Source organism: Aplysia californica, unplaced genomic scaffold, assembly GCF_000002075.1.
Source record: "Aplysia californica isolate F4 #8 unplaced genomic scaffold, AplCal3.0 scaffold00531, whole genome shotgun sequence".
Classification (NCBI taxonomy): Eukaryota; Metazoa; Mollusca; class Gastropoda; order Aplysiida; family Aplysiidae; genus Aplysia; species Aplysia californica.
This window is the reverse complement of record NW_004797801.1, coordinates 346272-374267: the sequence shown is the minus strand read 5'-3', so window position 1 is coordinate 374267 and position 27996 is coordinate 346272. Positions and strand designations below refer to the sequence as shown.

The 27996-nt window shown below is 39.8% G+C and overlaps 1 protein-coding gene across 2 annotated transcripts; it reads right to left on the bottom strand.

Moving 5' to 3' along the window:
- LOC101858804 (splicing factor 3B subunit 1) lies at nucleotides 1–27538 on the bottom strand. Of its 2 annotated transcripts, XM_013086996.1 has the most exons (23): nucleotides 27433–27460; nucleotides 24150–24328; nucleotides 23601–23687; nucleotides 22088–22205; nucleotides 20721–20781; nucleotides 19816–19895; nucleotides 19274–19496; nucleotides 18567–18734; nucleotides 17649–18070; nucleotides 16644–16853; nucleotides 15961–16062; nucleotides 14965–15231; nucleotides 13947–14217; nucleotides 13430–13575; nucleotides 11940–12086; nucleotides 11390–11515; nucleotides 10982–11203; nucleotides 9166–9348; nucleotides 8545–8723; nucleotides 7341–7526; nucleotides 5480–5752; nucleotides 4299–4515; nucleotides 1–1975 (listed from the first exon to the last, which is right to left on the bottom strand). In XM_013086996.1, the coding sequence occupies exons 4-23, from the start codon at nucleotides 22103–22105 to the stop codon at nucleotides 1817–1819; spliced, it is 3660 nt and encodes a 1219-aa protein (XP_012942450.1). In that variant the 5' UTR covers nucleotides 22106–22205; nucleotides 23601–23687; nucleotides 24150–24328; nucleotides 27433–27460; the 3' UTR covers nucleotides 1–1816. The 2 variants fall into 2 exon arrangements, with proteins under 2 accessions (XP_012942450.1, XP_005106456.1); XM_005106399.3 differs by lacking the exon at nucleotides 20721–20781 and having other exon boundaries at nucleotides 27433–27538.
- Between the last annotated feature and the right edge of the window lie 458 nt (nucleotides 27539–27996).

The window sequence follows — 27996 nt, the reverse complement described above, 5'->3', positions numbered from 1 at the left end:
TCAGTTTTCACCACTGCTTTAATCAAAGAGAACACAGAACAACCTGCATAAATCAATAACCATATTATGGAAGTTGTAAATGAACACCCAAAGTAACCGTTTCCAGGGACCCAAGAAATAGCATGATAAAAGTGAGCCCAAAAACTTGGCAATGAAATATTAGACACATATATGACTTAAAGACTGTACCTCAAAATTACATGAAAATCTACCACATCCAACAGTTTCACACACGAATCTTTTTCTTCAAAACACACAAATCTTTTTCTTCAAAATGATTTGCAGTTGAGAAAATGTAAGATTATAAGGCGGACTCTTTGACTCTCATTTACCATCCTTAATCTTTCAAAGAGCAACATGCTACAGTTGAATATAACTGAACTTCAATCAAAGGTGAATCAGACCTAATCCTACAAGGGAATGTGGTAGCGCAATCTGGGAACCACACTCATGAAAACTTGGAGAAGTGAGCATACTAGCACATCTCAGTACATCCAGATTACTGCTTAACAAAACATTATGTAATCATTTGTGCTGGTCTGCAACGTGAGAGAGAAAATTGTACCTGCACCCATGCTGATGCTAAAAGTATGACTTGGAGAAAATGCTAGAATGTCAGACAGATTGAATGGAGGCATGAAGATGAGAGTGAGAGCCGCTATCTTGGACGTAAGTATGTGGCCTTACAGTTCACCTGTAACAAATTGTTGACAAGATATTCAAACGTTCTAAGCCAAGAAACAACATTTTTCAGGAGTAAAAAAAACCTGTTTTTACAAATTGTATCTACATTATGTATGTTTTCTAGCTTTTTTTCCAACATTTAGAAAATGAATTTCAACCAAGTATTACACAGCTATATATACGCAACCAATACCGCAGGTTAAGAAACAGCCATAACAAATTTTTTAGATTAAAACTTTGGGGTTAGTAGGCTACATCTGAACAGCTAGCAGACATTAGGAGGTCTACAGAGTAGGACAAAGCAAGACCTAGGAAATAGGTCATGTGCAGGTGCATGATCAGACACAGCCGGTGTGTTGAGGTCAAGGGCTACCGAGAAACAAGACACAGGGGGAAAATATAGGAAAAAACAAAGAAGAGTACCCATCAAACTTAAAAACAAATAAACACACCACACGACCACAGGAGATCTTGCTATTGGGACAAGTTATGAGTACCAAGGAAAAAACCTGAGACGTGACAGCACAGGAAGTATATCACAAAAAGAAACAACACACAAACAAGCAAAACAAGAGCACAGAAAGAATCAAAACTTGAACTTTTAAATCTTACACTACAGAAACTGAAGGTAGACATCGTAAGCACATTTTTCCCAGAAAAGCAAAAAACTACAAGCATAAAGTGGTAACAGTGATCTGAAAGAAAACATGTTCAGACATCAAATTGCAGTGGTAATCGTTTAAATCATGGACTGATGACGGCAAGATAACATTTGGGAGCTGTTCAAATTGTCCTACTCTCTAGCTACTGGGGGAAAAAAAAACCTCAGGAAATATTGGTAAGAGAGTGGTCTGCATCAATAGAAGAAAAAAAATCCTTTTTTTTCCATAACTTTCTCTACATAGAAGGGTCTGGTAAAAGTTCAATGATGTTCGCAACTGTATACGGTCATATGGTGGATGAGTTTACACAAACAGTCAACTTCATAGTTTTTCTCAAATAAAACACAAGTAGGGTGGCACTTTCAACACAGGTCCGAGACACCATACAGAGTTTGCTTGAGTAGAGCAGTATAAAAGAGCTTATGTATGTACAAGATGACCCCCTCCCTGATCCCTTTCCAAACATTGGGCTAAAGGACATAGTCGAGCTCGTAGCGCAGGTATTGGTTCTTTGCGTCGTTGGGGATGCGGGGGTAGGACGGGATCATGCCGTCCTGGGCGCCGATGTACACTGTGTTGTACACCTTCCAGTACACGTCCCGGACTTTTCTGGCTGGGTGGAACAGACCCTGGGGAATACACAGAAAGTCAGTTTTTAGTTTTAGCAAAGAGTCTACATAACAAGAGGTGCCACTTCTCTCTTTGAGCCAATTAAAAAAGTGTCCTCAAAATTCGGTGGCGCTCTCTTCACAAAAGCGCACCTTTTGCGAACAGAGTTATCCTACTTGAGTTTTAAAAAATCAAAGTGAAACTAGCAAGTTTTTGAATGAATTTCGGAAGAACGCTTTTTTAAAATGGTTACGCTGACAAAAAACCTCTTCCAGAGGAAAGGGTGATTGTTTTCTTCGTTTAATTTGACTTTAGAATGAAAGGCTAGAGGTCATTAAAATTAAAAGAAACTAAAACTCCACACTGAACGAACCCAAACTGCTGATGAACAGCAGTCGATCTGCGCACGCAAGGAGGTGCTATTCCTATTCTTCTTCTGGAAAAACGAAAGAGAGCTTCAAAACAGACTGCAGCGCCATCTGAAGCAAAGAGCGAACTTCCTGCGGACACTTTTTTGGCTGAGTGGCCCATCTTGTTATGTACTATCTTTGGTTTTAGTAAGAGTTTGACATTTGCAATGCAATCACATCATGTAAGATGCCAAAGATTAGAGGTGTCACTAGAGTAGTGTAACATTCAAATAATAGGAGGAGCAGACATAAGGACAATAAATAGATGTCCCACATACACAGAGAGGATGTTTAGTTTTAGTTTTAGTAGGGGTTTTACGGCGCTCGCAACTGCATAAGGTCATATGAGCGCCAGAAGATTAGAGGTGTTACAAGAGAGTAACAAACATAAAAAAGAAGAAGGGGAGATAAGGATGATAGATGTTCGATAGGAAGGAAGGAGCAAACCACACCAGAGCACCCGCCAACCACCCACGTAGAGAGGATGAGGAAAAGCTTACACTACAAGAGTTAAAGAATTGAAAAGGGCCGACTCTTATTCAAATTTTACAGCTTTTGGCTCCTGCATCACACTTCAAGGAACATTCTAGATGTAGGATTGGAATGATATAACTCTCTCTACATTTCCATCAAGTAATAATTCACAAGAAGAAGTAGAACGAAGCAAATTACTCTTCAGTCACTGACAAAATCGACAGCTACATTTTAGTTTACTTTGATATCAGTAAAGAGAAGCTCAAGACATGGAACATTAAAAAAAACAAAACAACAACAACCATGGATGTCAAATACACCTGGTGAAAATGAAGGACACACTAACCATGGGTCTACCTGGGGACAGCAAGTTGCCCCCCCCCCCCCACCCCAGGAGCATATTTAAGGTTGTTTTAAAAAAAAAGAATTTTAGTAGGAGTTTTACAGCACTTACAACACAAAAAGCGCATATAAATGCTGAAGATTTGAGGTGTTGCAAGAGAGTAGCAAACAAACAAGGAGAGATAAGGACAACAGATGTTTGATAGGAAAGAAGGAGCAAACCACACCAGAGCACCCATTAAGCACCTACACATTTTATTATATAGCTTGTTCACTTTCGTCTGACTGTGTTAAAAAAATTTCTAGCTCATTGAGGAATCTACCTATGCCCACGAAACTTTGCATGGCACTTCTGCAGGCCAGCTACCAAACAAAAATGTTTTTAAAAAAATCTTGATCCAGTAATAAAAATATTTTTCTCTTTGGGCATTGGACCCTATATTAAAAACCGCTCTTTGGATGTATACACAGGATCACTAAAACAAACGACTTGCCTTGCCCACAAATTGCTCATTTTAAGACAGCGACACCACCCTGCCCCCACATTTCAGTGTAATCTTGTCGATTTCATCCCTCGGCTGTTAGACGTCTCCATGTGTGTCTCGAAAAATACTCACCTTGTTTCTTGAATCGTGTTTCTTAGGCGAACATTAGATAGTGGTGTTGAGGAGAACTTGTCAACTTTAAAATGTTTTAGGAGTATGCTGTAAATCCCTTATTATTTTTTTTCCCGCTTTAGGCTTACATCAAAGAAAACTTATTGGAACCTTAGTTTGCAGTGACTTTTATGAATGGACTTTTGGATTCTGTTGGTCGCTTAACTTTTAGACCTGTATGCAAAGACCCAGAAAGACCAAATAGAGCGATTTGTTTTTATCCTGTTTTAACCATGGTCAGACGAAAATGAACAAGCTATAGGACAATACAATGCAAAATACACCCCAAAGTCCCACTTTTCTTTGTGATAAAATAGTAAAGGGCTAGCTTTCACCGAGAGAGAACATCAAAGTTTTGAAAAAAAACAACCCCCCCCACATGAAATTCTTGATACTAAGCACCCCTGTGCATATGCACATTTTCCAAGAGTGATGCAACAAATATTGGGTAAAAGACGTACCTGGAGAGTGTACTGGAAAATTTTGGAAGGCCCGACAGCGACTCTGAGTCCTTCCACAGCTCCCATGAAGGCCTGCACCACGTGGGGCGAGTTCTCAAAAATGTTGGGCCACACATAGTTGAGCAGATGCACCAGGGCATCCTCGCAACCAAAGCCACTCACACCCAGGGCCATGTGCTGGATTGCTGCCATCGCTGTCTGTCGGTGCACCAGATCTCTGCACAGACAGAACACACAGAATTAGTAAGGAAAGAATTTACGACTTACATAACATTATATATTTGGCAGGCTGTTCAAATGTACGTATCCGAGGAAGCAAAATTTTTCAGTAGAGGTTAAAAACTGTTTACTTCTTTTAACATTTTGCCACCTCATCTCGCCGATTGGCGATGTTTACCACTCAGTTTTTTTGGATTTCCCCCAAAATATGATGGCAAAGTGTTAAATATACCTATGATATGCATCTTTTCTTGTTTTTTCCAACATTTAGAATTCCAATTTTGACAAAATATTTCTTGAATACATGCAAACATATCACAGATTAAGAAACTGCAGTATAACAAATGTTTTCAAAACTTTAGGAACAGAACATCTGAACAGCTGGCTGATGATATTTGATTTTTAGAGAGATGCCATCAATTCTTTATCATGAAAGCGCTCTGGCTTGGTGAAAAGGCCTGAAGAACCAGATCAAGTCAAAGCAAGCCAAGTACTCATTTACCTTACTGCACAACTTCCGTTATGAAACAGTGAACTATCATGTTTGCTTACATTTTTTTTGTTTTGAGTAAAGAGAAGCACATCAACACACTACCATTCAGTGCAGGGAAAGAGAAAGTGGACACAGGAACAAGAGAAAGAAAAGAAGCAGTAACTTCTAGAGTGCCCTCCAACAACCAGCATCAGCTCCTGCCCTGCTAAAATTAAAACAAGACCAGAGAGAGCTTTCCTCCCCATCTCCTTTACCAGAGCAGTGAGATGACTTAAGGAGACGAGCACACTTTACTACAAAGCATCAAAGAGTGAAAAAAAAAGCTCCTTACTAATTGTAGCAATTATAGCATTGTAGTTTACATGAAATATTAAGGGGGGGAGGAGGAGGGAAGGAGGGACACTCCCCTAAAAAAAAACAACCCACACGCAAAAAGGCTGTATCAATGACAGTATCAATAGTATTATACCTGTCCATAAGAGCATCCTCCAACAATGGTGCCACAGGGTAGATGTAGTCTTTGCCCATTTCCCCGATGTACTCAAACATGAATGAGAGCGATTTGAGCACGCCGTTCTGCACATTCAGCTCGGGCACTCTGTACTCGTTCATGAGGGCGGGCAGGACGGTGAAGGGAGAGCAGGTCTCTGCCACGATGGCAATGGCCACTGTGGTACACACTCGGTTCTGTCGCTCCTGGACCTTCAAGTTGTTCAACAGCGTGGCCAACACATCGTGGGGGCTGAGGACAAGATAAAAACACTGGTCAAACAAAATATTCTATCCCCTGTGAATGAAAAATATGTGAAGCATGCCGACAAAATCAGTTAGTTCTTGCAATCCGCGATGAAAATATCGGCCAAAAATGGACAACTGTCAAATTTGTAGATTTTCAACTGCTGCCATTTTCTTAAAGTTTACTGTATCTTTTAATCATTTCATACTAATTAATTGTACAAAGTCAGCCTGTAAATTTGACATACCTATTTTCAAAGGGATAAAATCCCAGAAATATTTTATTTTGTCAGTACATCTCACATATGTATCTCCCTAACCACAGTACAAAGAACATGAGCAACAGCTGTCATTTCCCTCAATTAGCTGCTACAAAAACTTTATCCACAGCAAAAGCCAATAAATTTTTTCTAGTATGCCTAAGATTTAAAAAAAAAAACCAAACATGCTTATAATTATAGCAACACAGTAGAATAACAATTCCAACACAGCTCTCATTTCAATGAAGAAACAGTGGAAGTACTTTTGAAAATCTATACATCCCTCAATTTTTTAATTAAAAAAAAAAAAGCAAACTTAAAGATTTACTGTAAAGCAAAGGAAAATACTTAAGCTTTATTTTTCAGACAGACCTTGAGTTCAACAAAAAATCAGTCATATTGCAGAGACATCACATCACATCTCTTGTCTTTCGCAATATCAACAAGACTGCAATCAATCTTTTAACACATTACACCCTAACTCGCCCGGGAATTCCCTTACGCGCTCCACCCTGACTCGCCCGGAACCGCCCGCGCCGACCCATCGTCTTTAGAAACGAAAGTCTCGCCTTGATGAGACTCTGGGGCCGGGATTTTGATTTGCATAGTATAGCAAAAAGTTTCTTCTTTCGTTTGATACCGAAACGAAATTTTTCGGGTCAGTAGTTTTAGTATTAGAGCTGATCGAAGTGCGATCGCGTTACAGACACTTCGAAAGTGTCTCGACTTGTTGAAAAGCGACACAATTGAGTTCGAAAACGAAAATGACGATGGATTTGAGCAAAAACGAGCATGTGACAAATCAGATGGCTCCGATTTTGATGAAAACGTTGTAGGAAGAGTTTGGGGCGATTCCGATTGATCAGACGGAGAAAATCTAGTATTTAGATCTAGGGCCCGACCGCGAGGCTGAGAGTGAGAGTGAGAGGTCGGACACCCCGATTGAACTAAAGTTAGAACATTTCCCACAGTTTGTACATACATAAAGTTATATTTTTCTGAAACTACATTCAGTTTTCTTTTTAACTTTTATTTTTTCAGGATTTTTGGAATTTGTTTAGTATTCATAAAATGTTTTTTTAAAGGCTAGTATTCACGGGAGGTGGGTTCTTTCCCCTTGCTTAGGATCTAACAATGGACTTCCCGTCCAGACCCTTAGGGTGTAATGTGTTAACAATGAAGCCTTTAGTTGGTATAGATGGGTGGACGACCCAGACCACCCCCTCCCACCACCCAATCAATGAAGCTAAGGGGTTCACACACAAACAACCCCCCCCCCCCAAAAAAAAACCAACCCAACCCCAAACAAACAAGCAAAGTGTCAAATTAACAGACCCGATAGCTTTGGCAATGTAACCAAAAGTGTTGACAGTGGCTCTGCGAATTGCCTTCTTGTGTGCCTTCAGCAGCTCCAGGAGCTCGAAGCAGATCCTCATCCACTCTCTGGCTCCCACAAACTCAGGACCACGGTCAGCAATACGACCCACCAGATCAATGCAGTTCTCTTGCACTTTTTCATGTCTGGAGAAAAATAATACATGTAATGACATTTTGTACACGATTCCAAGAGAAGCACTTACTCTACAATGATCATTTATTGTCATAAAATTGTAAGGCAACATATATAGAAATATTATTTCAGTTTTAGTTAGTTTTATGGCACATGAAACACAAATAGACTGTCTTCTGATTTTTGTTTTGGTAAGTGTGTTGCAGCACTTGCAACAACATATGGTCATATGAGCGCGTGGGACACATTTAAATGTTTTAACTTTGGTAGGAATGAATAATTTTAAATTTTTATCGGGTTGCAGCCAAAGCTTGCTCTTATCGATTTTCAACCTCCAAGGGATCTTTAACGTGAGCAACTTGCACACATGATCTTCAAGATTTTTCACCCTTTTCCGAGAAGGCTAGGTGTTAAATCTTACCTACCCTATGATCATTGAGTTTGGCTGAAAGACATCAGTAAGAAAAAACAAGGAGTAGAAGTAAAAAGGCTGCAGAAAGAGTCAGGAGTTTGGGGGGGGGAGGAGTGGAAACGAAAGCAGATGACAGTACATGGATAGAGTAAGAGAGCAGGAAAGGAGAACATTTTCCGTCCCTGTCAGGTTTTGAACCTGGGACCTATTGAATGAGAGGCAAACACCGTAATCTCTAGACCATGAGGGCCCCCAAATAAATTGTATAAGTGCCAAGTATTAGAGGTGTTACAAGAAAGTAACCAAAAAAAAAGAGGGGAGATAATTTGGTTTCGCCCTAACAATGTGCTTAAAAGTGGATTCTGCAATAAGCTAGAAACTACTGTACTGAGAAAAATTTTTTAAAAAAAATTAACAGTTGCAAAAGAATCCCGTGCAAGTGATGTATCTGCACATCTTCACTTTAAAATTTGTAAAATAACAAACAATCATAGATTGTAATTAAGTCAGAAAATAAAAAAATCTGACACAAAATTTTTTGGGCAGATACAATTTAAAGCCGACCTTCAGAGTAAGAACATTGATCGTAACAGCTCTCAGAGTACTGTGAATCTCACCTGTTTTTCAGGATGGGGGTAAGTCTGGGAAGCAAATCCTTGATAGGTGGAGTCATTTTCGTCATACCAATAACGTTGACAATGGACTTGAGCGCACCAAGGATCGAACCCAACACCTCTGGGTACTCCTCTCCCAGGTACTCATACAGTACCACACCCAAATGACCCATCAGCTTTTCCTGTAAAAAAGGCAATAAAAGTGTAAGATGCAACTCTTTCCAGCATTCACAGCTACATTAACTGGGAGTTTAAAAATGAGCAAACTGGGAGGGGGGGTGGGGGAGAAAGAAATGATACTGAAACCATTAACAAATATACGTACCGTTAATCAATTGTCTCCCAGAGGCCAGCGAGACCATTCTGGTATTCTACAAATGGATATTCAATTTTCTCCTACAAGGGCATATTTGATTTGTTTGTCGATAGTTTGAATGAGAAGAAAAATGTCTTTCAATCTACATTGTTTGTTTATGGCTGTTCATTAATGATTTCTAAGTTTTGACGATTGCACAAAAACAGTTTTAACTTTGTAAACTTTCGAAAAGTGACATATGCCAGGGTCTTACATTGATCAGCCGATTAGAGAAGAGGGAAAGAAGAGTCACGAGCTGAACTACAAACCTCTTGTGAAGTCTTCATGACAATGGCGATACGAGAGATGAGATCTGCTGCCTGCTGCCGGACCTTGGCAGACTTGTTGTTGAGACGCCACAGGATGGTACCGCACATCTGGGCCAGGTAAGGCTTCACTCTCTTGCTCAGAGCGTTGACCACAGTGCCAAAGCCGTTCAGCATCACCACATCCTGGTCAAAGTACGGATAAGACAAAGAGTTGTTTTAATATTCTTTATTTCAAAACATGCAAATTCATACAAGTTCAATCAAAATAAATTACAATTCAAAGACAAAAATATCAAAATTAACAACAACAAATTGGAGATAACGACAGATTATTCCAAAAAGTAACCAAAAAAATCCCAAACCATTCCACATTATTCTAAAAATTACAAACAAACAAGTTTAAACATTATAATATCATCTCCACAGAAAAAAAAAGCACTTCTTCATTCATTTTAACCACAGTAACTTTTCCTTTCTTTTAGCATGAATGTTCCATCCAGAAGTGATGATTCCCTATGAACAGACATTATGTTGCCATCATAAATGAATTGATTTTAACATTACCCCTTTAAAGAACTGATACTTTCAATCACTATCCTGTACATTCTAAAACGTTTTCCGAAGCCGTTGCCTCTTGAAAAAGTTTCTTAATAATTTAGAAGTGCTGAATCTGATATGATTCAAAGACTAAACCACTCAACAAAACTCCTAAAAACTCCAGAACAGATTCCCCAGCTTTCAGAAATTTATTCTCTTTTGAAATTCTCAGAGAAAACATCTTTTGTAATAGCTTCAGTTAACTTATGTGAAGTTCTCCATCCGACTTGTCAGACACTCCCATGGATCAAAGGCTGAGAAGCTAGAGGCCTCAAACCTTCCATCCAGGCCAAAGCATGCAACCTGTAAATGTGGAGTTTCCTAAAAGCTCCACTTTCTCCATGTCTGGCAAAATAAACTAAGATACACATTGCTATCTGCATGCAATTAGGACAAGCAGTTAATGATATGACAGACTAAACAAAGCATCTTGTTTAGCAAAGAATACCAAGAGATTAAGCCCAATGCTGAGAAAGCTTAACGGCTGAAGATACACAGAATGCCAGAAGTTGAGAGTGTAGATGTTAACAACAACAACAAAAAAAGGGCAGATAACAGCAATAATGAATGCATTAGTAATAAAAAGTGTTGCTGAAGATTTTGAGATATTTTTTAGGATATTTTAAAAAACATTACCACTGAAGTGACACAATCTTCTGATGTCGAAAGTACACAAAATAACCTTTCAGACCATTCGAGATAAGGAAGAGCCAGACAGTACATTTTACTATACTTCAAAAGTAATTGATGTGCAAGAGCCCCCCCCCCCCCCCCCCCCCAAATACTGTTAAAGGTTTTGGGCTGCCCATCCACCACCTTGTTTTCCTGGACCACTACGAAATGTATTATCTGTGACAGCTGAATACCTTTGCATTAAACCCTTCTTTTCAGTTGGACAACTCCCTATTAACCAAAGAGCACTTTTCATCACCAATATAAATGAGCATGGGACCTACAAACGGTTATGGATAATGTTTCAAGACTACTCTAGCTTAAAAGATCTCTTTTGAATTTCTAAAGATCAAGACCAAACCATCGATATATAAACAGTAGTGTAACCTTTTACACAAATCTTTTTCCTATACAAGGATGCAAGGGATAGCCGAGAACTGAAAGGAAAACATTCAAACTTCAACAAACAAAATAAAGCAAAGCACACCTTTAGCCACTAATACAAACGCGAGAAAGTAGAAGTAAATCTAGTAAAAAGAAAACTTGCATCTGTGGTCTGCTCCTGGAAGGCATACAGGATGCCGTCAATCAGCTGCTCCTCCAGACGGGAGTCGATGTCGGCTGCGCCCAGGTTGGACATGATCTTCTCAATGGTCTCCATCACCATCTTACGGTACTGCTCAGTCTCATCCTTCAGGTCGTCCACCACTCGGCCGATGATCTCAGCAGCCCCCACCTTGTTCGCAATCTCAACAGTGGTGTCCACCAGCTACAAAAGAAAAGAAGAAATTGTTATTGGATTTTTATTTCTACTGAAAGGTTCAAAGAAAGCAGTCAAGGTCAATATCGCCTAAAGAAACAGTACAATTCATATATCACACATGTGAAGAAAAAAAAGGCAGCAAGATATTCACTGTTAACCATATGAATACTCCATTTTAAGAAATGTACAAACCTGTCTGTAATTTCTTCTGTCCAAAGCCATTCTCTGGTTCCAGAAATTCTTGAAGAATGGGGGCAAAATCTCATCCTTGATGTACTGTGACTCCACACCATCTGTTGCACAACACTGCTTCACGACCTGTCAGGGAGAAAGGTGAAAAGTGATAGTTACTGACAAGTTCACTACAAATATTAAGTACAGATAAAACCATAGTAACTTTTGATAAAACACGAAAATAATAGCTGAAACAGACTTAACTGATCAGCTATTCCTAATACCTTCATACTGAAATCCTCTGAGTTTTTTTGTGTGTTTTAGCCAAACTGATGATTATATATCTAACGACAATTTAAAAGAAAAAAATGTAAGCTTCGCTTTATAAGATAATGTCCAAAGCAAGATGCTATTTTAAATGCAAAATGCTTTGCAATTTATTCACAGACAATTTCAGTTGGACTTTCCAAATCGAACAGATTCTAAAATATTGGAATAAGAAAAAAAAGAACAGAAAATGAGTTTAACTTCTGACGAATCATTTGGGGGCATTCTCAGTAATGCTTACCTTCAGCACAATTTTCTTCATTTCCTCATCAGGAGACTGGAACTCTCGAATAAGGATCAACATCACTTCCCTGGTGTAGTAGTTAGCGTACTCAGCATCCATGAGAGGAATCAAATAACCAATGGCTTTCAAGAAAGCAGCCAAGCCCTGAAATAATAACACAACACTCGTTACATCATAGAAACTAAAATATGGTAAAACAAAAATACAGTCAAACCTGTGTAAGACGGCCACCCATTGTCAAGGAGAAAAGTGGCCGTATAAGACAGGTGGCCGTATAAGACAGGTGGCCGTCTTAGGCAGGACTGATCAAGATGAAGAAAACCAACCATTCCCATCTAAGGTCCCAATCGAAAGTAGCCGCTATTGCTGTTGTTTTTGTTGCTGTTGGTTTGTATTTTGTTTTTTATTTTCATTTTGTTGCTGATTTTGTGAAAGGGTGACAATAAAACGAAACATGTCAGACAAGGAGGTCTGAGTGCTGGGGTAAAACAAACACATGGGTCGCCACCACTCGGAGAACGAGTGACGCTTCTGTCACAAGTTCATGCTGACGTCCTTTGTTACTTTGTTACAGACTGGGTAAACAGTGACCACTCATCTCACTTACGATTTGTGTATGAGTTCTCGGCGGGGCTTATGGGTTATGAGCCATACGTTCTTATGACCGTCTTGGTTATGAGGGATCACATGCTTACCTCACCAGATGCTGAACATTGGTACCTATTTATTGGTCAACAGTGGGAAGGGCCTACGCAACATTATCGGTTGGAGGGACTACCCAACAATATAATGACAGGTGATTGGATTATCACGGCTCGCCCATAACGCCAGGGGCCAATGCACAATTTATGACAAAACGTAATGGAGTCACTAAGGAGGCCGTCTAAGACAGGTGTTTTTGTTTGGTGTGATAGGGGTTGTGTGTTGAAATATGTTGGCCGCGGCGGACAGGTGCCCGTTTTACAGAGTTAAATTATATAGAAAAAACGCAAGGGGGGAAAAGGTAAGTAGTCCTTTGTACAGGTTCGACTGTATATTTGCTCACGTGATTGTTATTTTGCTGTTACACCACAAAGCTTGTCTGTACTTTCAAGAGGATATTCAAAATGAGGAACAAATTTTAAAACTAAACATTTACTTTGCCTTCTTATTTGAAAAAAATGTCAACTTTTAAGTCAAAAGATGCCCCTCACCCAGGCAAACAAAATTTGCCCAAACCAAAAGTTCCACTTACAGATGTGCCAGCTGGCTACGAAAAAAAATCCAAAAAAACTTTTCAGACCTTTTAGGAATGTCTGAGCAGGGACCCAAACTTCACTGACCATATTGTAGAAAATACTTTGCATCAAAACTATTTTTATATATCTGGATTTAACAGGAAAATCTGCACCTCTGTATAAAGGGACACCGAAACAGTGATAGTAATTTTAGAGCTGGGAAACAATAGCACCATACACCCCGTCCAACTTAACATTTCAGCAACTGACCTTTCCTCTGTGCTGCCTGATACCCTTCCAGAGGGGCTTGAGGACACTGTCAAAGGACTCGATGCCGTACGGAGTAGCAGCCTCAGCCAAGGCGGCGAGAGCCAGGGCAGTGATGGTTCGTACCTTCTGTTGTTCATCAACCAAGCCTAAACAGGAAAAAGACAGAATATATGAAAATATTTAAATTATTTAAAAGGTGTATCTAGTAGAAACTAAGATATACTTTTTATGGTTGTGAAAGCTTTTATTTGGAGCATAGTAAACAGCATTTCAAATTCTAAATGCGCTAGAAAGTTACATACCAAGACTTACGTTTATTAATAATCCTTTTCCTCGAATAGACAATACTGAAAACTACAACATCATGAATCATTATTATTCAATAGAAACAACAGTTTACAGCACTTCAACTACCACACAAGAAATTATTTAAACAGAAAAATTATTTGAGCTGATCAGACTTTTGCAAGTAAACAGAGTAAAACTTCCACAAAGTAGTCCCAGATACGACACCTACCATGTTCAATGATTTCCACCAAGCTCTTCAAATGAGGAAGGATTGCACAACCCATCAAGATGGAAATCTGTTGCACGATTTTGATACCAGTATGCCTGGCCTGCCAAGACTTCTTGCTCTTGCACACAGCCTTCAGGAAGGGAAGCAGAGAGGGGATTCCCAGGGCCGAGGCCACCACAGCGAAGGCACGGGCCGTTGTGTTACGGACATACTCGTCCATGTTGTCAATGTCAGGACGCATGGTGGCGATCATGGTGGCCAGACCAGCGGCCTGAGGAGGAGAAAGAGGGGCCTTGTAAGTCTCAATGGCAAAAGCACAAATACACTGCTCAGTGCAAGAAGCCATCATATGTCACTTTTCATAATGACATATAGTCACTTTTCATAATGACATATAATGGAGTCTTACGCTAAGCTGTCAATATCACAATCAGCAGTTCAAGTAGCTATTTACTTGGTCAACAGACGAAGTCTTTGGAAAAATTTCCTCTCACATCTGTCACACAGAGTGATCAGTTATCCGCTCTTCTTCAAAAAGGACTGACAATATTGTTTGTTTTAGTAGAGCTTTTACGGCGCTGGCAACTGCATAAGGTCATATGAGCGCCAGAAGATTAGAGGTGTTACAAGAGAGTAACAAACATAAAAAAGAAGGAGGGGAGATAAGGACGATAGATGTTTGATAGGAAAGAAGGAGCAAACCACACCAGAGCACCCGCCAACCACCCACACTGACAATATGTACAAGACATAGAGTAACAAAGACAACTATTTACTGTTCTGAATGTAAGAGGCTTTGAGGGGCCACGCATCTTCCACTAAAACTTTTTCAGCCTGTCAAATATGGATTGATCTTTTCCGATTTCATGTAAAAAGGCAGCCATTTAAAGAAAAACTGCAATTTTTAAAAACTTTTGCGATAGACTAAAACCCCCAGTTATAATACAATTGCCACACAGATCCTATGTAAACTCTAGTTCACAAAACCATAAAAAGAAAACAACAACGTTCTACAAACCTTTGCCAGATTAGAAATAATTTCTCTGCCCTCCACTCTGGCATAATAGTCTTCATCAATGAGCAGGGGTTCAATGACCACAAGGATCTTGTGTACATATGGTCTGACTAAGTCATCCAGCTTGTACAGGATTCTGTCGATGACTTTCACCAGCAAGTGACGTTCTTGGTCCTCGAGTGTAGGGGACATGAGAAGGGGAAGGATCTGGTTGAACAAAGGACCAGCTCCAAACTCCCGGGCTTTGTCTGTGATTTGACGTAAAGCAGCCTGGGGAAGCACAAGGGCATACAGAACTTTACACAAAACTAAAAACCAGAATGTGGTCAAGCATACCCAAAGGAACTTAAAGACAGCAGTGTCTGTGCATTAAGAACAGACAAAAGTCCACGCATCATGGAATGCAGCAATTCATAGTCAAGCGTGGGGTGTCCTAAAGGCTTCACTTTATCATCAAAATACCACATAACGACACTGGATGTATGTTGTGGTGCAGGGGGAAAAAACCCTTAAAAACCTTGCTGTGGGTTATTTCTTGGGAGAACACATAAAAAGATCAACTGAAATGAAAAACATTTTCTCCCTCATTAGAAACAATTTGTCGACTATTAACAAATTACAGTTGAAATTGGTTAAGATGGCCGCCCACTGTCGAGGAAAAAAGCAGTTGTCTTCGACAGGTGGATAAATTACTGTGTCATTATAATGTTAAAAAACCCAAGGGAGGAAATGGTAAATGGTTGCTTGTACAGGTAATTGTTTTAGGCAGGCTGCTGAAGTAGCAGGTTTGAACCTTTTCCAACAAAAAGGAAACTCATGAACTAAAGAAAAATTTAACACTGGTGTACAGAGGAATGTTAATTAACTTTTTTCAATAAAGACTAAACAAAAAATTGACAACTGCAAAAGGTTTCCCTACCAATATTGCTACTTTTTACAATACTACATACTAACAAATGATAATTCTTAGTACACACTGGCCAATGTCAAGGAACTTACCTTTCTCATTGGAGGTGTGCCGTTCTTGATCTTCAGCAACAGCTTCATGATTTTCCTTTCCTTCTGCTCCTCTGGAGACAGGGTGTCTTCATCAACATCCACCTAGAACAAACACGACAACATGTGAATTAAAACTAGTTCCTTAATCATTTACTCAGGGTCAGAGCACCGTATAAGGAAATGCTACTACATCAGATGACACAGCTCTTAAGATATATTCTCAGGGGGCCAAGTGGAATAAAAAGAAGAATAAGATGGTAAAACGATGTCAATAATTGACAAGAGATGGTACAGTCAGAGCACCAGAGGCAACATCAGATAGGGAGACATGCAGCAAAACAATGCACTGACAGGAAGATGAACCTCTTGCAGTTCATATTGTATGTGAATAAACAAACTTGTACAGCCTACAGTTTGTGTACATTGCATCGTCAGGTTAAAACCATTCCCAGTTGGAGACCCAAACCTAGGTCACCTTCATGGGCCATTGGTGAACCCTAACATTCAAATGATCTGATGGAAAACAATTTCTAGTAAAACAATACTGTCTAAACAAATGGAATATACATTAGATCATTAATCTTCCTAAAGACCTATCACATGGTTGACTAAACTAAGCAGATCTCTGAGGATAGATGTTCAAAATGCCACTTTATAGAATCAAATTTGCCTGTGTGACTCACCAGCAATTTGTCAAAGTACTGCATGTCATCTGGTTTCATCATAGGCAGATTTCCTTTGGGCTGCATGTCTACCACCATCTCCTTGCTGCTTTTGTTATCAGGGGTCTGCATACGGAATCCCATGGGCGTCCCAGCAACTGGTGTAGGAGTGGCTAAAAGTTTACGAGCTGGAGTGCGGATGGGGACATAGCCTGCTGGAGGGGGCAAAACCTGCAAAACGAAAACAATTCATTATTAAAAGCACACAAAATATTATTTTCAACCCATCACCAACTGCGACAAAAAAAAAAATTCTACCACAATCCGAAATCCACAAGCTCGGAAAAATATCAAACTACATAGAAAACTTACGAACATAAAAGTGAAAGCACTAGGGACATGCACTTCAAGCAATTGATTTCAAGACCACTCTGTCTTGTTATTTGAAGCAAATAAAAACAGAAATATTTCTAGTCATAACAAAATTAATGTACACAGCATTCATTTCAGGGGGAATCTTGGCACTTTCCAATATTCACACACAAAAAAGAAGTGAGAAGGTGTAATGATTTTCAAATTTTCAGCTATCAAGGGAGTCTTTTGTGTGCACAACAAAAACCTCCACATTTCTGAGGATTTTGTCCTTGTCTTGCGAGTCTAGTTTACGAAAATATGAGCTTACACATCACCTTTTAATTCAACTTACTCTCTCTCATAAACACATGGTTTATCTCTCTGTTACTCTCTCTACAATTACATCACAAACACATGCATTCACACACAGTCAAACCTACTTATATCCCCTAATAGCACAGACATACTTGAAAATGAATGCTAACAACTGAAAAATATGAAAGAAACATCTCCACCAAAAACTTGTATCAACGAAACAAACTTGTGTCATCCATTTTGCGCTAGCTGTGGAAAACTGACAGAAATCCCCATGAAAGGGCATCATATGCCCAACAAGGTCTTTATATCTTTCTCCCCTTTAAACTACCAATAAGACATGAAAGACCTCCTTACTTTGTAGCCTTGGGGGAACATGCCCTCCAGTTCATCATCTGACAAGGGTCTGTTCCTCTCATCAATCTCTCTCTGCCAGGAGAAAGCCTGCAGCTGTTCTGGTGTCATCGACATCAGGTGACCTGGTGTTGGAGTAGCCATACCCATGGCCTTTGACCCTGTGGGGGTGACCCCACTGGGGGTCATACTCGGGGTCATGCCGCCAGGGGTCATGTTAGGTGTCATGCCGCCAGGAGTCATGTTGGGTGTCATCCCACCGGGTGTCATACTCGGTGTCATGGCAGATGGGGTGGCAGCCCCTGGTGTTTCATCCCACCTTGACCGACGTTTGCTGGCCCCTGGGGTTGGTGTGCTCTCTATCAAGTCACCGCCACGATCTGTCTTGGGGGTTTCTGCCCAGCCACTTCCATGTCCAGGTGTTTCTATAGATGAAAGCAAAAGCAAAATATATCAAAGGTCAACGAAGAGAAGTCTCTTAACATGTATAATAGCTTGACACGGAAAAAGAAACTCCAACAAACTAGCAAGTTCCGCTCTTAATGAACCTTTCTCTTCCCCCGTGCCATACCCACAGTGTAACAGCTTTTTACTCGCAAAAAGCCGCCCAAATTTATTTCTCCAATGCTTAATCTACAAAAAATTCCTTCCGCTCCCCACATAAACATCATCTAACATACAGGAAATCTGGCGGTATATGATGTGCACACAAGACTTAAGATAGTTGGAAATTTAAATTGACCCTTACATAAAACAGAATATAACTATAAGATAAATAATTAAGAGGACCATAAAAAAACAAGGGCATACAATTGCTAGAAAAGCATGAGATATAACTTTCCAAACATAAAATACACAAGGAGCCTAAAATTCAGTGAGGCCATTGGCTGATGAGAGAAAAAGAAAAACACAAAAGTCTACCTCTTTCTGTTTTTGGAGTTTCATCCCATCTGTTCTTCCTGGCGCTGGGAGTGCCTTTGTGTCCTGGGGTCTCCTCTCCTCTCCCTGGTGTCACCGCGCCAGGTGTGGCATGACCTGGGGTTGCATCCCACGCTCTTGTACTGGGAGTAGCACCTGGTGTTTCCGCACCTACCAAGTGAGAGACACACATGGCAAAATTATCATAAAGGCTAAACAACCCATCATTAACACATATACTTCTGTCTTTCATTTAGAACTTTTGAAAAGAAATTCTACTGATAACTTTTGACTCAGAAACACATGATGGTGAAATACCACAAGAAACACACAACATTGAACCAAACCATTGACAGGTACACACTGAACAATACAACTGAATGCTAAAATGAGCTGTTCATGGAATCATGGACAATCACCTAAATATGTTCCATTTTACACCACTACTCTTTTAGAGCAGGCATTTTTGCTTATGACCTCAGGGGAAAAAAAGCTCACCCGAGTTAACATTTACTCTTCTCTCAGCACAATTTACTTCATCTGATAAAGAGAACACCAGAATAACTGCCAATCAAAATATACAGAACAGAGAGCCTTAAAAAACTTTCTAAACAACCAAAGCATACATACAGATGGGGCCCACACATATGAACAAGTCTTTCTGCCAGAAAGCAAACAGCAAGCACAAATGAAACTGAGATAATTCAAACCTTTAGCTCGTCCTGGAGTTTCGTCCCAGCGACTGTTAGAAGGTGTACCCGCTTCTGCAGCATCCCAAGAAGACTTCTTTTTGGCTGGAGTTTCGTCCCCACCACCACCAGCTTGATCCCAACGACGCCGTTTTGCAGGCTGTTTCTGTGCTGCCTCTGCCCCGTTCACCACTTTAAGGTCCCCAGCCTTTGCCTTTTCCTGCATCTGTTGTCGCAAGCCAGCCTACAGAGAAAACAGGAGAGGAATGACATTTACAAAACTCATATAGCAAAGAGTGAGTTGATTCACAACGCCTGGGGCATAGGCCATAATTAAGAAATTATAGCCATATCTAAACTCTAAAAATGTCCATGGTAATATTCCAAATCTGCGCTCTATAAAACGAATACCATAAGAACTTGCCCTGTCGCAATAAGAAAACAATATTCAAATTCAGAGCGAGTGGAAAAAAATTGTAAATTGGTGAAATTATGTCTCCGAGGCTGTATGATCAAAACCAAAACAAAACATATGTTAACAAAATGAAGTCACTTTAACTTACATGCTCTTTTGTAAGGGCTCTTTCTGCCATCACATCTTGATATGTCCGTCCAATTCGTGAAGGGTCCGGTGTTTTTCCTCCTGTAATTAGAAAGCACAGGGGTCACGACAGGGCCGTGACAGAAGGTTTGATTAGAAAGGATGAAAAGAAAAATGTTTAATTACAGGAGATGAAAACTAAAATAGCCCACCCCTTTATACAAATGTGTATTTTCTTTGTGAATCTGATGGTTTGCACAATTTTTTAACTTTTCGACAAAATATATTTCTTGCAGCAATGACTACTTTCAACCATCAGATCCATTGACTGCCTAAAGAATATGTGCCCTGAAAAAAAATTCTCTACAGAAATTAAAAGAGAACTTCAAACATGATATAAGTGAATGACTTCAAAGGAGCAAATTTAAAAATTCAAAGAATCCTGTGCTCTATGCAAAACAATCTGATAAGCAGGAATTGAACTGTTCATTCCTCACTTATTTTATCTCTCCTTTCATAATGCCAAGCCTTTATTGGCAAGGCCGTGACGCTAAACCCTTATTGGCAGTTCGTACTTGTCAGTCACAGCAGGGCAGTGTTGTCAATCCCATTCCCACTAATTTTGATTTTGTCTTGAACAGTTACAAAATTTGCTCCTTTAGACAAGTAACAAACACAATGAGTATGAGCGTGGATGGACAAGATGATGATGAAAATCAGACATGAAAAGCGAAAGGGCAACATATTCTCCAAACAGCAAAGTTCACTCTGGCAAACCTTAATTTCGAGTGAGGTCCCACTGAAATATTTATCATAGCTGCTACTTAATGGAGGTCAACTACCTTGTACAGCAGTATATCATTAAACGAGAAAGAGTTTGCCAGAGCTAGGGGAACAAACCTCTAGACTTGCTTTACTCATACATACGCTGTTTGCAAGGAGGCAATCTCTGCGACGGGCTTGGCTGCAAACTTATGAAGCTGGAAACCTAAAATTAGTTTTTGTCATTAGTGTAGTGATGATAGGACCTTAGCCGGTAGTGTGACACAGCTTGCATACAGTTTCATTCACACCATCTTTTCCACATTATCTCATTATATTTTTCTTTAGGCGTGTGTAAATTCAGGCCATTGCAGCCATTTTAACACTAACAAGGAAATATGCTCACTAAAAAACTGAACATCTTTGAATCTTTAAATGCAAACACATAATAAAGACACAGGAGCTGAATTTGAAAATAACGCTGCTTTCAATTTAAACAGAATCAACACTCCATTCATATATCATACACACACAAACATGATCATTCTTAAACCCATGAACCGAGAAGCTATGGACAGCTTTTCAGGGCGAGCGCTCGAGGTCTTCAGCAGCTTTTGAACACGGCTAGAGAAGGAAAGGTTGGATTGGTATTAGACTTCGGCTTCGGCAGTGGATCACACAATCATAAAACAACAGCTAAAGGTCATGAATGATGTCGGAAAACAGTTGCGATCAACAACAACAACAAACTACAACAAAGGTGACATGGTTTGATAATGGTTCAACAATCAGTATGTATTCAAACCAAACAAATATTCTCTGATACACCTCTACCACAATTCCCAGGGTCATGATTAAATATGTACTCCTTCAGAGACATTCAACTTCATAGCACGTTCCCTGACAGGGACTGTCAAACTTATGCTAAGGGCACAATAGTTTTCAAAATAAAAACTGACCGTAAATCAGTATAAGCACATGTTCTTCAAATCCAAGAATTTCAACCCCAAAACACTAACTGAAAAGATGAACCACGAAGAGAAATCCTGAATGTTATAATTATCCATCATTTCCTCTTGCTTTCTATATCTGGAAAGACCACAATCTTACTTAAGATTTATAAATTTACTCCATAAGCCTGCTACTTCTTTTTTGCCCCCCAACTCCCTCTTTCCTTCAAGAAATAAGTATAAGCTTAAAAATCCCATGATATGACTCATTAAATTATTTATCCAACAGTCTTAAATGGGAATAGAAAATACAGAATACACCCACACAATACCAATGTCTCTGAAGTATATGTATTGATGAATTACAAGTATGGTGATGCAATCATCACGATACGATACAAGAGAAAAAAAAAAAGCAAGACAGTAGACAGAAATAGTAGAGCAAAGAAACAGGATTAACTTACTGTGTGGTAAACCATACGTCAGTAAATTTCATGAAATATACACACAGAAAAAGCTGGTTTTATTTTGTAACACAACAAAAATCATAAACCATTATAACACCAGGAAGCAGACAATTACCTTGAGCAAAAGGATCATATCGCTCAGGTGAGATGATCATCTGACGTCTTCGTGCTCTGTACTCATCTTCCCGATCTGCTATTTTGGGGATTCTGTGCTCTGCCATTGGGTCAAAGTCCTACAAGACAAACCAAAACAGCTTTTAAGACACAAAACCATGATTAACAGAAATACTAATTTATAGTTCAAAAGCAATTTTTTATGATTTTATACCACTGGAAAAGAGAAGGAAGCAAAGATAAAATAGCTTCCATTTGTGTTGGCAAGAACTCTTATTCTCCATAAAAAGCAATGTTAAATCGAAGCAACACATCACTATTAGTGCATTAAATTCATAAGTCGATTCAGGAAAACTAGTAGCACAAAATTGTGACCTATCAAACACAAAAGTAGCTTCAGGGTTGTTGCTTTTTTAATTTACATATTTTTGTTAGTCTCATGCAGCAATAAGCTTACAAAAATTTAAAATTTAGATCCAGGTTTTGCCTTATGTTATATAATATATGAGATCTATATCCAGCAATAAATTTACATCACAGGGAAAAAAACAACAACACCAAAAAATGATAAAACAAAAATATTCATGAATGGATACAGTTTCAGTAGCTCTACAAATAAATGTATAGTCTATAGTGTTTGCCTGTCAACTTGAAAGTCTGAAGTTCAACCCCCCAAGTGTAAGAATATTTCTCAGGTTTTTTACACCCCCTGAACTGAAGGCAAATTTTTTTTTTTAAATATAGGTGCTTATACGCGCCCATTGACACAATTTAGATCACTAAGGAGGTAGGCTTCAACCCTGCTTGTCAGGTTCAGGGATACAACATCAAAGCAGATAGAAAATAAAAATTCTCCCTCCACAGGAATCAAACTCAGGTCTTCTGCATGCGACAGACAATCAATCCTATGGTAGATAGGAACGAGCATCTAGTCTTTTCAGATAAGAATGAAAAATTTCAGAAACCATAGCCTAGTGTGAAAGTTCCACATATATATATATATATATTAGGTACCCACGGCAGTTAAAAAAAAAGAAAGAAAGAGTAGCCCCTAGATAAATGGCACAAGGGCAACCACTGAGCAATATTCAAAATTAATTCCTACTCAAATCTGAACCCACTCTCAACAGTATTGATATTAAGAGCAGCTACAGAAAATAGCACATGACAGCCTGTCAAGCTCGGAATGATCCTACATTCTATGTAGATAGACCAGCCGTGTTCCAAAAGTGTGAACTGGCTATGAAAATTAATCCTCAACATTTCTGACCCCCTGAAGACGCACGTGCAGGGACTCAAAATCTATTAATCATTCATACTGTCTAATACTAATACCATCTCGTATCAAGACGTATTTTACATAAAGTCCTGTAACATTAACAGGCAAAATTCAGACAATGTGCATCATCTGCACTGTGAAATGTTGATGATCTAAAGTCACAGTTACTCCCCGAGTTCTAGCAGAGGTATAAGAAGAAGAACAAAAAGAGGCACTGACAACTGCGTGGCATTACCTTATCATTGGCAGTTTCGTGCAGCAAATTGAGTGGAGCAGTGTAGTTTGACTTTTTCTGGTACACTGCAGTAACATCATCATCATCCTGAAATACAATGAATGAATACTTTAGACACTGTAGTAAAGAATTTAACTCAACTTAAAAGCTTTAACACATCACCTTTCCTTTAGATAAACAGCTACAAAAGAAAACAAAGAAAAACTATATATTTTTTAAAACACAAAACAATCTTGTTTAAAACTGATGATAACAGGGGGAGTTTTAATTTGACATAAATGCACTATTATATTTTTTGTGTCAGCTGTATGGAAATTGTGATTTAGACCTTGCTGAAATTAAAGTATTTAAACAACCAACATTTCAAATTGACAAGAGAGAGATCAAACTCTTTATTACACAATATAATAATAAAAATTAATTATACTATAAAGAGACCATTAGTGGTTGATCCGTATTTCATTATATACAAACTCATATTGTACTTTAGTGACACAAAATAAGAAATCAGTTTGACAAATCATGAAGATATCACGAGACTCAACTCACATCTGCTTCATCATTAGCAGCGATGGAGGTAACGTATCCTCCATCATATCTATTTCCTCCTCCATAAATGTCTGTATCAAAGTGACCCTCAGATCCGAGGCCAACTCTCTCCTCTTCAGATACCTCAGAGACAAGCTTCTGCTTCTTAGCTTGCAGATTCCTCACTGTTTCTTCAATTTCTGAAAATAAAAACATTTGTGTAAACATGATTACTTCATGATGTTTCTTATAATATAGGCCTGCCTAATATAACTAGACCTAATCAACCAACCATGTACCACCAGACAATCAGTCAAGAAAATGTACAGAAAGTAATGAGCGAATAGTTTGTTGGAACCTTGAGGTGACTCCAGATGTAGTCTACTTTCCATCCCCTCTCAATATTTGACAAACCCTCCGAGTCCGAACCCCAACCTTTAGCATTAAAAACCAACAAATGTGAATAAAATGTTTCAAAGTGGAGGATTGCCATGAGCAGAACTGTATCTGTAGTAGTGTATTAACCCTTGTCCTGCGGGATCTGGGTTAATGTTCCTCGATAAGCGTATTTCAGCACCTCGCCTTCCGTCCCGTAACCGCCCAGCCCTGGCTCAGCGCACGCATGCCTATTTTCACCTCCTTCCACCCCTCTTCGCACCTTAGCTTTCTTCCATGTTCTCTTGTTTCTCCAAACGACTTTTGTTTTCAAATTGTCAAGTGTTGCCGGGTCTGCACACGGGAAGAGAATCAAAGCTGTGTTCCGCGCGATGAGCGAGTGAGACCTTGTCGACCGCGGCTGTTTTGCTGTGTTCGCCTTCGTTTTCCGTAACCGTTGCATGCGGTGGTCCGCAGCAATATTTTTCACGCGAGTATTCCTGTGCTGTTTCCTCATTCACTTTGAACTTTGAGTGATCGTAGCATTTCAGTTGTGCCTCTAGAGCTGTGCCAATGGTGGATGAATCAGGGTGCCGTGAATAGTAGTTAGTCTCATCATCGATTAACACACCCCCACGCCCCACAATAATCACGGAGAAAACATACTTTTCCAGAAGTTCTCGCTCTACTCCTCTCTCTCTCTCTTTTCACTGCCCACAGAAAAAATTGCACGCTTTTAGGCTAACACTAACAGTAGTAATAGATCTAGAACATTTGTTCACGGCACAGAATTCTACAGAGTAGAATTCTGTGGTTCAGGGTGAACGCTTCACTGGTTGGCCTAGGCTTAAAACGGTGAACGCCCACCGTGTGAGAATAGCCAGAAGACTCGCCTGCACTATTCTCACCCGGGGTGAGAATAGAGGTGGCCTAAAAGTACACAGTGACTCTGGCGGCCCGCCAGGAACGTCCGACGTAAGAAGTTACTGATACTCGCATCTTGGCACAGACGCAGGACAGGAGTTAAGTCTAAATCAAAAGTGAGGACAAACAAGAGTCTCTCAAAGAGAGAGTCAGAGAGTGGTATTTTCTTGTGTAGGGCCTACACAATCGAAGTGACTATTCCGACTCGAGTCCGAATATGAAAAAATGTTATTCGGACTCTGATTCTTGTCCAGCATGACATCACTGCCGACTTCCTGTGACTCGTGACTCCGGCTTCCTGTCCTGCCTCACTCGTGACTCGCCTCAGGCTGGGTAGAGACCAGGATCACTTCGGGCAAAATGGCGTTAAATTGTGCAGGAGCCGAGTTTTTATCTTATGATGAATTTGAGGCCGGCCTGAAAAGTTATAGCGCTTTCCTAATAAATGTTTATTTGTCAAAAGGTCATCAGAAGCAATTAAAGATGGCTCGTTAAAGTGTGTCGGGGTCGGATGGGCAGCCTGCACACGTGTGGCTGTGTGCGTGTCGGGGAGGGAGGGCACTATCGGTCCGGGCATTGAACGTCGCATACGCGTCAGTCTCCCCCCCCCCCTCCCGGCAACTGATCATTACAATAATAAGCTAGTCTTGACGTAGATCTACGTAATGAATTGTGCGCTGGTCTATGGAATCAAAAGTTGCTGTATGCTCGGCTCTACACTCTACACAGCAACACAACTTTTTCTTGGTAAAACAATCGAGATGACACAGGCTTGTGTATTTGAACGAATCGGTCTTTTTTTTTTTACACAGCTCATAATATGCAGGTGCCAGGTGATCTGCTAATCTTAAATTTTACCTTTTTCTACAAAACAAAGAAAGTGGGAAACATGGGCCTTGGGCTTGGGGGGTGGGCGTATCAATGAGGCGGCGGGCATCGGATCGGCAGATAAAGTGTGGGGGAAACTAAAAAATGGCGGAAAATTGGAAGCACTGAACGTTAGATCTATAGTACGAAGACACTTCCTTTTTTCCAGACCGTGTCCGAATAACATTTTTTCATATTCGGACTCGAGTCCGAATATTAATTTTTTTATTCGGAATCGAGTCCGAATATGAAAAAATGTTATTCGGACTCGAGTCTGAATAATGACGGCCCTACACAATACACCAGGATAAAAAAAGGTGGTGCAGCCTTAGATCTATCTAGACTAGATCTAGCTAGAATCTAGATAAATTCTAGGAAGGAATTCCGTTACGTGTGACCACTAAGAAACAGATAGAATAGAGGAATAGGGTTAGAGTTAGGGTTATGGTTTGTGGTAGGGGCAAGGGTTGGGTCACTCGGGCGATTTTGTAGTTTCGTTCGTTAAAGTCAAGAGATGGGGGGTTTCAGGGGGGCTTGCCCCCCTGACCTAATAAAAAATAGAGGTGGGGGGGTTCAGGGGGGCATGCCCCCCTGAATTCTTTCCTAATGTGATGTTCTAAAGTTAGGTTGCATCCCTGCTCTTTGTGCAGCCTATTTCAAAGAGTATTTGGTCATCAAGAATTCTGGATTTCTTCTCTGGATGTAAACAATCAAAAGGGTCGTGGACTTTAACGAACGGAACTACAAGTTACAAGATCACCGTCACTCGGGTTAGGGTTTGTCTTGAGTCTAGAATCTAGAACTGGAATGTACACGTAGGCTGAGTGTGAAAGTAATGATAGGTCGTGGGGTCGACTAAAGTCTCAGAAATCAATCCTCTTTGGTTAATCAGTTAACTTGGAGTTTGAAGGCTTAGACTTCGTTGCCTTTCCTTTACTTCTTTAGTAGTAGCCTTGGTCTGGCAGTTCTCAGCTCCAGCTCTAACACCTTGGCCTCATAAAATCATCTGCATGATTCTAAAACAAAGCAAGATCGAATTATAAAGGTTAAACGGTAACTCTTCCGTAACATCTGAAACAAAATTAAATAAAATTTAATGGGTAAGAAAGGGACAGGGCAAGTGTATGCCTTTCCAAACCTTCGTGTGTTGTCGCCGCCATCTTGAAATGTACAGGAGACGGGCAGGCAGGCACTGCAAGCAAACGTTTACAAAACAACAGTCAGGATTTTAGATTTCACGGAGACTGTGTTAGTGGGTGAAAATATTGTGCGAAAATCTAATATAAAAATGACCCAATAAAATTCATTTGTACTTTGATGATATAGATCTTAAGGATAGAAATATATATATCAAGAATGAATGATTAATAAAATTATTAGTTCTTGCGAGTGATCTTGAGCACCGAAAATTTCAAACATTGGTAACAAAAAATACAATTTGGCAACCTATACAGAGCCATACCCACAATGCAACACTGCTTTCTCTGGCTCGGGATCACTCGGCACTCGGCCCGGACGGAGACCGTAAGCCTAATGACTCGGCCTTGAGATGCCTGTAGTTCTATTAATAGACCAAAGCATTGAGGCTCAGAGCTTTCTGCTGTCATGTCAGCTGGATCTACACAATTTTTGTGTGAAACGGTAAACAAAACAAAACAAACACGCAAAAAATGTGCAGGAAAATTTGATTAGAATTGAACAA

Bases quoted from the DNA above. Each gene is read 5' to 3' on its own strand.
- LOC101858804 (XM_005106399.3), bottom strand. From the start codon at position 27,454: ATGGCGGCGACAACACACGAAG. The intron at 18,735-19,273 runs GTTTGAATTATC...CTCACTTGGTAG, and splicing joins AACTCCAGGACGAGCTAAAG to GTGCGGAAACACCAGGTGCT. The intron at 11,516-11,939 runs GTAAGCATTACT...TCTCCCTGACAG, and splicing joins TGAAGAAAATTGTGCTGAAG to GTCGTGAAGCAGTGTTGTGC.